Source organism: Hemicordylus capensis, chromosome 4, assembly GCF_027244095.1.
Source record: "Hemicordylus capensis ecotype Gifberg chromosome 4, rHemCap1.1.pri, whole genome shotgun sequence".
NCBI lineage: Eukaryota > Metazoa > Chordata > Lepidosauria > Squamata > Cordylidae > Hemicordylus > Hemicordylus capensis.
Window position 1 is genome coordinate 103658548 of NC_069660.1, and position 13385 is coordinate 103671932.

General features: G+C 40.7%; 1 protein-coding gene across 5 annotated transcripts in view; it reads left to right on the forward strand.

Annotated features, from left to right (window-relative positions):
• CACHD1 (cache domain containing 1) overlaps positions 1 to 13385 on the forward strand; it is a 230064-nt gene that overhangs the window by 101116 nt on the left and 115563 nt on the right. For all 5 annotated transcript variants that reach the window (XM_053243265.1, XM_053243269.1, XM_053243266.1 and 2 more), the window contains one exon: positions 10262 to 10410. In XM_053243265.1, coding sequence (XP_053099240.1) covers positions 10262 to 10410 — 149 coding nt within the window. The remainder of the gene's footprint in view (positions 1 to 10261; positions 10411 to 13385) is intronic.

Below are 13385 nucleotides of genomic sequence, written 5' to 3' on the forward strand. Positions count from 1 at the left end.
GCCTGTCTGTCTCTGTGTAGCCACCAAACAAGTTGGCGGTAACTGGAGACAGACCTCCTGAGATCACCTCAATGGGCTGTGGGGCTTGTAATGAAAAAGACACTCTCTTAAATACCCAGGGCCTAAGCCGTTTAGGACTTTGTATTAGCACTTTGTATTAGCACTAACTAGCACTTTGTATTTTGTCCGGAAACCTACTGGCATCCAGTGTAACTCCATTAGTAAAGGAGTAACATGGTCTCTCTGAGATGACCCAGAGACCAACCTGGCTGCCGCAGTCTGAACCAACTGAAGTTTCCGGACTACGTACAAAGGCAGCCCCACGTAGAGTGCATTACAAAAGTCAAGTCTGGTGGTTGTCAACAGATGTACCAATGTTTTGAGGTGGTTGATCTCAAGAAACGGGTGCAGCTGGCGTATCAACCGAAGCTCATGGAAAGCAGCCGTGGCCACCGGCTCAGCCTGAGAAACCGAGGAGAGGTGTGAATCCAGAAGTACTTCCAGACTGCGAACCTGTTCCTTTTGGGGAAGTGTGACCCCATCTAGAATAGGCAGATCAAAATCATCTCTAGGGTTCTGACCCCACACAATAAGTACCTCAGTCTTATCTGGATTCAGCTTCAGTTTATTCTCCCTCATCCAGCCCATCACTGCTTCCAGGCAGGCATTTAGGGAGGAAATGCCAGCTCCTGAAGAAGTAGATCTGGGTGTCATCAGCGTACTGGTCAGGGTGGATTTGATTTAAATCAAACTGATTTAAATCATGATTTAAATCATGATTTAAATCACTAGCAGGGTGGATAAAAATAAAAAAATCAGATTTAAATCAAAAAAATCCGATTTAAATAAAAAAAATCGGATTTTTTTGATTTAAATCTGATTTTTTTTTATTTTTATCCACCCTGCTAGTGATTTAAATCATGATTTAAATCGTGATTTAAATCAGTTTGATTTAAATCAAATCCACCCTGGTACTGGTAACACCCAGCTCCAAATCCCCTGATGATCTTTCCTAGCGGTTTCATGTAGATGTTAAAAAGCATTGGAGAGAGTATGGAGCCTTGAGGGACACCATACTTAAGCTCGGATTTTGAAGAGCAACAGTCTCCAATCAACACCATCTGGAATCTATCCGAGAGGTAGTAGCGGAACCACAGTAAAACAGTGCCTCCCACCCCCAACCCCCTCAGACATTCCAGAAGGATACTATGGTTGATAGTATCGAAAGCTGCTGAGAGATCCAAAAGGACAAACAGAGTCACACTTCCTCTGTCAGTTCCCAATTGGAGATCATTCATCAGGCCGACCAAGGCAGTCTCCACCCCATAGCCCTCCCGAAAACCAGTTTGAAATGGGTCTAGATAATCAGTTTCCTCCAAGATCGCCTGGAGCTGAGAGGCCACCACCCTCTCTATTACCTTGCCCAGCCATGGGAGGTTGGAAACAGGCCTATAATTGCTCAACTCTGAGGGATCTAATGCAGGCTTCTTTAGAAGAGGTCAAATGATTGCCTCCTTAAGACAAGGAGGCATCCTGCTCTCCCTCAGAGAAGCATTTATGATTTCTACCAGGCTGTCTACAACAACCTCCCTACTAGATTGAACAAGCCATGTTGGAGAAGGGTCAAGAGAACAAGTGGTAGGCCTCACCTCTCTAAGCAGCTTGTCCACATCCTCAGGAGTCACAGACTGAAACCGATCCAGTCAAATCACATAAGAGGAGTTGTTGGATACCTCCAGCTCAGCTATCAAATTAATTGTGGAGTCTCCATCTAGGTTGGCCCGAATCCAAGAGATTTTATCTGCGAAAAACTCTTTAAACACATCACAGCGGGTAACTGATGACTCCAAATTCTGGTTCAGGGGAGCGGGAACAGATACTAGTCCCCTCACAACCCTGAACAACTCCACTGGACGTGAACTCGCAGAGGCAATACGGGCAGAAAAGAACCACCTCTTTGCAGCACGTATTGCCTGAGCATAGATCTTTAGATGTGCTCTATGTCGCAATCTGTCTTATTCGAATCGAGTCTTCCTCCACCTGCGCTTTAGTCGCCTACCTTGCCGCTTCAGCCCCCATAGGTCTTCCGTATACCAAGGGGCCAAATTTGAGGCGGGTCAGAGGGGACGCTTGGGAGCAGTCGTGTTTCCCTAGTGAGAAAGTTGTTCCAGTTCTCAACCAGGGCATCAACAGGATCATCGGCAAAGCCAACACTGAATCCCTCCAAGGCTTCTTGGAATCTTACTGGATCCAATAACTTCTTCAGGAGGACCATTCTAATGGTCCCCTCGCCCCTGTGGAGGTGGGAAGTAATTGTAAGTCCAACCTTAACCAGATGGTGGTCCGTTCATGAAAATGAGGAAACCAAAGGAGTCCCCACCCACGGAACACCACCCTGATCAGAGTAAAATACCAAATCAAGCGTGTGACCTGCAATATGCATCGGTCCAGAGACCACTTGGGATAGGCCCATAGTTGTCATGGCCACTACGAACTCCTGAGCTGCCCCGGACAGATTGGTCCCGAAATGAATATTGAAGTCCCCCAGCACCAAAAGTCTGGGAGATGCCAACGCAAGTTCTGCGACCAAGTCCGTGAGCTCAGTAAGGGATTCCGCTGAGCAGCGGGGCGATTGGTACACCAACAGAAGTCTCAATCTATCCCTGGTCCCCAAATATAGTCCGACACCCTAACAGGGATCCTGGTGAGCGAGATGCTATCCTTATAGACCAGAGCCACTCCCCTCACCTGCTCCACGTCCACGTCCCCTCACCTGCTCCTCTACAGAATATCCTGGAGGGAGAAGCTGGGACCAAACTGGACCACTAGCCTCCCCTAACCAAGTCGCGGTAATACATACCAGGTCGGCCCCTCCATCCATGATCAAATCATGGATGAGTTCAGATTTATTTTGGACCGACCTGGCATTACAGAGGAGCAGGGAAAGGCTATGTGGATTGTTGGCAGTGCTCCCTGAGATCAGAGAGCTGACAGGACAGCTGGAAGGGGAGACAGCTATTAAATTTCTGACTACCCTTCTCCTGGAACGGCCTGCTGACCTGCCAAAGCTACTTCTTCTATTTCCCACCACCACTGGGATAGCTGCCCCATAGTCAACAAAGGCACTCCCTGTCCCCCCATCTCCAGATGAACCCAAACACATTACAGCAACTTCAACCCAAGTCTAAAACAGCGTAAAACTAATTAAACAGAAGCCCTCCAGCCTTCACCCTTGTTCTCCCCCGAAGTGGCTCCCCCAAAGGGGCGATCCCCTTTGGTGTCACCCCTTTGGTGGCAACCCTGCCAGTGGTGGGCCCATTGCCACAAGGAGCCTTCCTATAAAGCCCAAAATTGAGCAGGTGACCCGAGGAACAGCTGAGTCACCCAGGGGCTGGTCCGAATCCTCTCCCCACATCCCACAGATGTTAACCTGAGGCTGCAGCCCCACAGGGGAAGCAAAAGCAGGCAAGCAACAGCAGAAGGAACCCCAGCACCCACCTGGTCTCTCACTCCAGGCAGCACTGGATGGGAGATAGATGGACTCTCCCTTTCCCTCTCTGCTAGGCTTCTAGGAAGAAGATGGACTCTCCCTTTCCCTCTCTGCTGGGCTTGTAGGAAGAATAACAGGAAGTGACTACAGTGCTGGGGCAAGGGGCTAGCATAAATAGGAACAAACAGGGTGACAGGGCATGATCTAAGAGCATGTGATGAAATCATCTGGCTGAAGTTAAGCATGTTTGGTTCTAGCCAGTGCCAGGATGGGTGGCCATTTGGGAATAGCCATGAGTACTATGATAGAAGCAAAGCAGAATATAACCGTGACAAATATTTTGCACAAAGGATTTTGGAGTGGGATGGTAAAGGAGAGGAGAAGAAAATGAAGTGCTGCAAATCCCCTGTGCCCCAGAGTTGCAAGTAGTTCATAAGTTCCTGAGAGTATTGCACCATCCCTATGATCTATCTTCTGTTTGAGCCACAGAAGCTATCGCTATGGATTGCAGTAGGCTGTTAAATATTTATTTGGCTTGCTCTAATAAGTCATGTGATGTATTTTTGTTAGAGGCCTAACTTATATGACAGTGGAAACAAAGTTCATATTTATTAGTAGATCTACTTTATGTTTATCTGTTCTGAGAGAAACTCATGGATTCAAGCTTTTGTGATGCTTGAGTTTTTGAAGTTTGATCGTATACTGGTATTTTCCAAGAAACAGAGGAGGGCAAAGTATTTTAGTTTTACATTTCATAATGTGAAGAGTAAAATTCAACAAAAATAATGGTTTGGGCCAGCAAGAACAGAGAACCTACTCAGCAGTTACATATTACATGACAACTGAGAACAATTTAATGGTGTTAGACTCATAGCTTAGTTGGAACGATTAGCAGTCCTCTAGTGTGTTAGTAATAAATCATTCTACAATACCAATTAGGTATAATTCTGAAAGTCATTTCATTTGAACAACATTCTGTTAAAAACTGTATTCCTTGGAGACCTGTAATTGAGCTGTAGTATTTTATGGAAACAATTGAGGCAAAGTCACTGCTTTTATCAGTGTAGGCCTCATTATTCATGTAAGGAAGTAAATCATGATGAAATGGCCTGTTATTAATAGTTAGGAACGACATTTGTCAGTCCTAGAGTCTAATGAACAGCCTGATGTATTTCAGTACAGTACACAAATTGAGTTGCATTGTCAGGTCGTTCCTTTAGCTAGAATTTTGGTTTTATATAAAAGGCGATTGGAGGGTATCGGAAAAAAGCCAGTTAGACATTATTAATTAAAGAAATTTATCTGTCTTTGAAGGCAGAATGCATTAAAATGTGTTACTGAATATTTTGCTGTGAGCTGTAAATTGTTAAAAGATTATTCTCTTTCTTCATTCATACTGAAAGCTTTAAGGAGCTTCTTGTAAGAATAAAATAATATGATGAAGAAATAAATGTAATGATTTGAATTTGAATTTTTGGAGATAGCTGGAACCTACTGATTTTGGAAATGTGCTTTTGGGGCTGAGAGTTGGCTTGGAGTTGGGGATGGGGTGGGATTAGAAAGCAACTTGCCAGGATTAGGGGTGAAATTTATAGATAGATTTAATAAATTTATAGATAGATTTATAGATAGTTTCCTGCGATGCTGAGGACTAGTTTATTAGTTCTTGTCTAACTGGTTTCTTACATACGTTGCTCCATGGAAATGAAACTGCAAAAAGGAAGCCACTCAGAAACAGGCACATCCTATTTTAGGGGTGTAGAGCTCCTGATTACTGGTGTGCACACTTTGAGGGACTGTGGGGGATGTAACAGGAACCCTTGTGCAACTCCCCCAATCCCCCTTTATGCCTGCTGTTGTGCAAGAGCCCTTCGATTTTGAAGTGGTGTCTACACTCTGTAAGATCAGAAACACGTCACTGAGAGTCAGCAACAGTTGCTCCTTTTGCACAGCTTTATTAAAATCTTAGCCACTGTTTTGATTTAACTTAATAAACTCTCAACAAAAAGACCTTTTTATTGAGCAAACAAAGAAAAACTAAATAAGATGTTTTGATGTGACACACCATCCTCAGTTAAGTAAAACAAATGAGCACAGATGAAAACCTTGGTTTCCCTGCTGTTAAATTTGTTAGACTTGATAACCTACAGTTCCCTGACTGGAGGAGATATTATGAGCGGGGCGGGGCGGGGGGGGGGGTGGTGGTGAGAGAGAAGGGGAAACACCTGATTCTTCTCAGAGGCTAATAAACATCATGCCGTTGACCAGCACCTCTCAAGCATTAATATCAGGTCTCAGTTTCTCTATAAATAATGCTTCCTTGATTTTCCTTCTTTGTAGGTTCCTTTCAATTCCTAAAATAGATATTTTAGTGGGCAGTATTTGGCCTTCATGCTTAATCCTTATATGCTATGGCCAGGGTTTCATTCTCTTTGCACAATGCCTCATATCTGCTAGATGTTCTTTATATCTATCTTTCACTGACCTGCCAGATTCCCCATTGGATTTTATATATTGTACCTTTCATTCCACAGTTTCCGTACCCCTCTTCACAAATTTCACAGGCTTGTACTTAACATCTATTATACAATCTAGAGTTAACTAACAATTGTTTAAGTGTCATTGGTGCTGTGCAAACCAAATTTACCTTGCCTTTACCTTTCCAAGATTCTCTGGGTTTGCCATGTGAATAATGAATGGTATTTTAAATACTGGCAAACCCTTAATTAATCTTGCTCTTTTCCAACTCTTAAAACAGGCAATTCATACCCATTCTTACTTAACTTAATAATATTACTGGGATAATATAGGGTGATGTACCCCTGCTTTGTGATGAGCATATAAGATATTCAAGAGTAAGTCGAAGTAAGCACCATCCTCACATACTACCTTGTGAGTTTTGATGACAAAAATTACTTGAAATTCACTTTTATGCAGTTCTAGGTATATTACTTAGAAGTTAAGATGCAGGAGAATTCAGTAGAATTGATTAGTTCAAATCCCCATTCAGCCATGAAACTAGCTGGGTGACTCTGGGCCAGTCACTTCTTTCTCAGCCTAACCTACTTCACAGGGTAGTTGTGAAAGAGAAACTCAAGTATGTAGTACACCGCTCTGGGCTCCTTGGAGGAAGAGCGGGATATAAATGTAAAAATAATAATAAGTTTAGGATTACATTATTTATAGTTTTATTGGGAGTCTGTATCAGATTTTATGCCTGAAAATATGCCAAACCGGGGGGTGGGGGATGCAGGTGGCCTTGAAGAAATGCTTGATAATTTTGAAAGAAATGCATGTCAAGTTATCTCTATGTATTTGTATTTTTAAAGGTTTCCGTGTCTTTCTTGCCATAGGCAACCCAATATAGCTCACAAAGTTTATCAATAACGCCATATGCTTTTGAAATCATATTATTTTGCAGACATTATTTCTGATCAAACTTTGGTTTATATATCTCTAAAATGTTAAGGCTAACTATCAGAGTGGATTTGATTTAAATCAAACTGATTTAATTCATGATTTAAATCACTAGTCAGTAAGGCTTGATTTAAATCATAGTTTTCTACATAAAGACTAATTCTTGCTGGTATAACTTTAATATGCAAGTAGATGAAGATTTTTAGAACAACAACTTTTCATATTAGTTTTTTTATCCCCAGTTTAATAGGTTAATCATTCATATTTGGACAACTTTTCTGTTGTACTTAGGAAGGAGAAAAATAATCATTACCTTAATAATAACAATTTAAATAGATTTATTCAACTGAAACAATAACATTACAGCATATGTTATTTGCTTAAACAAACATCCATGTTTGTTAACTAATTTGGCTAAACAATATATATATATTTTAAGAAACTTAGACTGTCAGCCCAGCCTACACATGAAAAACTTAAATACTGTCCTCTGTAGCTCACTCGTCATCTTCATCTTCTTCTTTGTTCATAATCTGGAAAAGAAAAACAAGCTTTCCTGCTTTATCGGGTCCCAAACGATTTCTCAATTTAGAATGAATGAGTCCAAAGGAAGAGAATATTCTTTCAACGCCTGCAGAAGAAGCTACTGCTGTTAAAAGTGAAATCATTACTTGAACAGTCTCTAAATCCAAGTGCTTAAGTGACTTCCACCAGTTCACTGGTGTGACTTTCTTTAAAATATCTTCAGCAAACATATATTTCTTGAATAGTTCCCCCTTAGCTTTGAAGTTTATTATAGTTGGCATTACAGATGGATGATTGCTGGATACCCATGTCATAGCTAACTCCTCTTCCTCAGCACTTAAGTTTCGACCCTGGTACTGGATATTGACATTATTTGCCAAAAAATGAGCTGGAGACAGTACTTGTCCCATTCGTTTTTTTAATGCTTGTAATTTAATTCTGTCCATGTGTAGTTCTGTTTTTAAGTGTTCACTCAGTTCCTTCCAAATTTCAACAGCATCAGCAATAAAACAGCTATTTTTCTGTATTTTGTTTAAAGATTCAGAGATGGGTTTCAGGATGCTCAGCATATGTTCAACATTTCTCTTAAGCCCAATGTTGAGGATTTTGGCCGTGACAGTGCCATCTATTTTATCTCGATTTTGTTCACAAACTGTCATCAGAATAGGCCAGTTCTTGATATACTGCTCAAAACAGTCCACCACCACAGAGTTCCATCTAACATCTTGTGGGAGCGTTAGCTTGGTTCCACCCATCCTTTTCAGAGCTGCTGCAGCAAAGTGATTGTTACGGAAGTATTTAGCAATTTCAACAACATTAGTCTTTATTTCTGGAACACTTAAGTCTTTGGCTAAGAGGTGCAGCAAATGAGCACTGCAACCATATGTTATTAGCTTTGTATTCCCTTCCTGCTCTTCTAAATTTCTTCTCATCTTGGATACATTTGCAGCATTGTCTGTGACCAAACTGCGTACTAGACATTTGAATTTTTGTTCACATGTTATTATAGCTTTTACTGCCACTTCTTGTAAGTATTCTGCTGTGTGTGCATTTCCTGACGTATCAATTGTTTGTGTAAGGAAGACTTTCCCTTCTTCTGTTATACAAGCACATACAATAAGATCATTGTGGACATTACTCCACCCATCAATACTTAGGTTAACAATTCTACCCTCCAGAGCTGTTGCACATTGCTCCATTTCTCTGTCATACACTTTATCCAGCAGTTTCCCTGCAACATCTGCTCTGCTGGGTGGACTGTATCCTGGTCTCAGTGACTGAACCATATTAATGAAATGTGGGTTCTCAGTCAGACGGAAAGAAGAGTTCGTTGCATAAACAAACTGGGCAATTTTTTCATCAATTAACTCTTTTTCTAATCTGCTAGTTTTTATCACAAACTTATCTATGGTGGTTCCAGTAGGGAAGGATTTTTTCTTTCTTTTAGGTGATAGTGATATGTGGCTGTGGGTGTCTGATGATGATGCTAATGAAGCACTATCCTGGATGGATAACTCTGAAACTGTAGAACAGGAGGATGGTGATCTTGAAAGTGGATAGTTTCCAGAATCTATGAATTCCCCTAAACAAAAAAGTCAATGCTGTTATTTTATTGTTTATACAATTTCTGCTTATTGTACACAGCACTGCCCCAAAAGAAATATTTGCTTTTCTTCATAACTGTACCAAATGACAGTAACATGCAGTAATAATAAGAAATATAATTTTGCTCAAACATGACAGTTCAAGGCAGTCTTTAGAAATATTATATGATTCAATAAAAATGTTTACCAACCTGAAGATCCTGCCTGTTCAAATGTGTTTCTTTGGTCATCTTCATCACAGCACTTCTCATGATGTTGCCTCATTCGGGCCACCAGGCCTTGCATTTCTTTGTTGCAGTGTTTGCATTTTGCACGCATGCCTGCCTTACCGATAGGTAAAGGAACTTCATTAAAATATTGCCAAACTGGGTCTCTTTTACGGCCTGCTGCCATTATAGGTTTTTTCCTCCAAGGAAAGAATGTGATAAACCTCAGGTCATACACACAAAAAGATCCAAAGACTTGTCTATCTGTGGCTATGCAGTATTGTGCTCAGAAAGTTTCACTTTCATTTTGTACTGCTTGTCTGCTTGCCCCTCCCTCCTCACACTTAGTTTCACTTTCTTCTTGTGTAGATCTATTCCACTCCAAACAATCAGAAAAATATTGTTTCTATTCTATTTCACTGAACTTCTTGAAACTTAGCACTGAAGGGGTTGATTCTGTATTCATAGGTTTGTAGAACAATAGGATTAAGGTCTTTTTCTCAACTCTGTTCATGTCATAACATTTTTGCTGTGAAGAAGAGGCATGTGATCTCTGCTGAGTCAAATTCAGTTTTGAGAACTGCAAAAATAAACCAAGCATCTGTGATAATATCTTGTAGGCAGAGAAACTGCCCAATAATCTTACAAAAACCTCTGGAAGAGCATGACATTGTGAATGGATTAATGGAATTTATTTACCAAAAAAAATAAACATATACAGCCTTATTCTACATAATTAAAAAACTAACCTTTATTTCATGATGGAATAACCTTGGGATGGTAATATATTTTCCTCAAAAAGCATTTTATTTTAAAAAAAATCCGATTTAAATAAAATCATTGATTTTTATCCACCCTCCTAACTATGTATAATATGAAAATCATATCTATATCTATATATCTCCTAGAGCTTTCTCTTTCTTTTTTGCCACTTTTAAATTGTGGCTTCTGCATTAAATATAACAATATATGCATGTTGAAAGCATCTTTGATTTTGTTTCTTTTCTTTTATTTTCTAGCTAGCCAAAAAAATCCGTGAAAAATTCAACCGTTATTTGGATGTGGTAAATCGAAATAAGCATGTAGTGGAAGCATCATACACTGCTCATTTGACGTCACCCCTGACTGCTATTCAAGACTGCTGCACCATTCCACCATCCATGATGGAGTAAGTATTTAAAGGAGTCCCCACTGGCAACTGCTTTATTGACAAGGAAGCCCATGTATCTGTTCTCATCTGGATTTGGTCTCAGGGGGTGGCTTGTTTCAGAAAGGGCTAGAATAAGAGCCTAGGGAAATAAAACATCTGAAATGGCCCCAGGATGAATAGTGATCCCATGGGAGCCTGGAAAAGAATATATTGTATTGTTTGATGACTCCTTCAGCTTATCAGACAAGCACCTCTGGTATGGTGAGCCCTGATCCCACCTGTTCCCTGCATATGGTACATTATAAATAATATGGGATAAATAGTATATTTGCTGTGGAGATCCTGTTTTAATACAGGGATTATCAGGTGAGATTTTAGCCAGTATCTAAAACCATAGCTATTTTAGCATCATGAGAACGGTGCTATAGTTTATTCTGTGACTTCAGTGCCATGGAATTTTGTCAGTGTGTTGTGAAAAATTGAGAAAGCTTATTACTAGGGTACTGAGAGAGGAAAATAAGTTGTTTGATAGACATAATTAAAGTGCTGCTGCTGTTTTTTATATGAAAGTTTCAAAGGCAGTGTATTTTAGAATTGTATATGAAATGCTTTTATTTGCTGATCAGGATCAGTTCTCACATACAATTCTATAACCTGATAATAAAAATACATTATATGAAATTTGCATTATATTCAGAGAACTGCATATGCATTATATTCTTTTGAAAGAATTGCACTGGCTACCAATATATTTCCGAACAAAATACAAAGTGCTTGTTATTACGTATAAAGCCCTCAACAGCTTGGGTCCAGGGTACTTTGTCATGAACCCTCTCACTTATTAAGATCTGGAGAGGTACACAGTTGCTGCCAGTTCGTATGGTGGCGACCCAGGACCGGGCCTTCTCTGTGGCTGCCCTGGGGCTCTGGAATAGGCCCTAAACAGCTTAGGTCCAGGTTACCTTAGAGAGCACCTTCTTCTATATGATCCCCATCACATGTTGAGGTCATTTGGAGAGGTCCATCTCCAGTTATCAGCAACACGTCTGGTGGCGACTCAGAACCAGGCCTTCTCTGTAGCTGCTCCAGGCCTATGAATGCACTCCCGGCAGATATCCGTAGTTTGGGCTCATTGTTGGCCTTCAAGAGAGCTCTAAAGATTTGTTTGGCCCAGGCTTGCAAGGTTTTAAAATTGTTTTAAAGTATTTTTAATTGGTTTTAAATGGCTCTGAATTGTTTTAGATTTTTAAAATATTGGTAGCCAGTGCAGTTCTTTTAAAATTGGTATAATATGGTCCCTTTGGGTTTTTTTTTTTTTTAATTTTATTTATGTAGTCAGTTTATATACCACCCTTTCTAAAGTGGCTCAGGGTGGTCTACATTAAAATTAAAAACACATAATAAAACAGAATTTTTTTTAAAAAGCTTTTAAACCAGATTCTTATATCCACAGAGAGTGCATTCTACAACCTAGGGGCTGAGGAGGACTGAGCCCAGGTTACCCCCAGATGAACAGTTCTGGTTGTCCTAAAGATTCTGTACCAATTGTAATTTCAGGACTACGTACAAAGGCAGCCCCATGTAGTCACAGTAGTCAAGCCTGGAAGCTACCAGTATATTCTACAATTTTTAAAGGTCATTTACCTTTAAAAAATGGTCATCGCTGACATATCAGCCGAAGCTGATAAAAAGTGCTTTTGGCCACTGCCTCAACCTGAGAAATCAGAGAGAGTTTTGGATCCAGGACCACTCCCAGGCTATGTACCTGAGCTTTCAGGGGAAGTGTAGCCTATCCAGAACTGGCAGATCTAAACCATCTCCGAGGTCCCCCCACCCTCCGCCACCAGTCAGCACCTCTTTCTTATTTGGATTCAACTTCAGTTTGTTATTCCTAATCCAACCCATTATCGCTTCCAGAAAGGCATTTAGGGAAGTTATGCCATTTCCTGATGAGGTCAAGATGGAGAAATATATCTGGGTGTCATCCAGCAGTTTCATATAGATATTAAAGAACTTTGGAGACAGAATGGAGCCTTGTGGAACTCCATACTTTTAGTTATCGCTCTGCAGAGCAGCAGTCTCCAAGTGTCACCATCTGGAATCGACCAGAGAGGTAGGGACAGAAACACTATAAAACAGTGGCACCCAATCCCACCCGCCTCAGGTGAACCAGAAGGATACCATGGTCAATGGTATCAAAAGCCACCAAGAGATCCAAAAGGATCACCAGAGTCACACTCCCTCTGTCAATTGCCAGTTTGAGATCATCTGTCAGGCCGACCAAGGCTGCCTCAACCCCATAGCCCACTCAAAGGAGTATATGTGTCCTATATTATGTGATTTGGTGCAATGATGTCATTTTTTCTTTATGGTGACTGTTGAACTGTGTCTGTGTCAACAAAGTGTGTTTGGCTTGTTTTTATTCTGTGATTTAATTTAATTTATTGTGCTGCCTTGCATTCAGGAAGACGACATTTTTGTATATCATTGTAATAATAATACATTGCCTTTAGTTATATCAGGGCATGTTAATTTCCTTTTGTAAGCATTGTGTGTGGTGTTGTGCTCCAGAGTCACTTTTACACTCTGCATATGCTCAGGAGCTATGCCAAAGTGAAAAGGAGCTTGGCTGCACTGCCAAACAGTGGCTACCTTGTTCTTGGTATGGGAAACACAGATCAAAACTGGCTGAGAGGTTACATAAGACCATGACTTTGTCATTTAAAGCTTTATTGAACTAATAACACCACCACAAGGCAAGTCATATTCTAAAACAATCCTAGTATATGAAGGATATGTGTTGGATGCATGTGAAATCAGTGTTACAGCTAGCAATCAATAACTTTGAAAAGAATCTAGGAGAGTGAAGGGAAGAGACAGGCACAGTGGTAGCTTAGGGAGAAAGGAGGAGGTGGGGGGGATTGGCAGCTTAGGCAGGCAGGCTAGAATGCAGGGAAAGAGTATGAAGGAGAGGGAAGCTGGATGGAGATCAA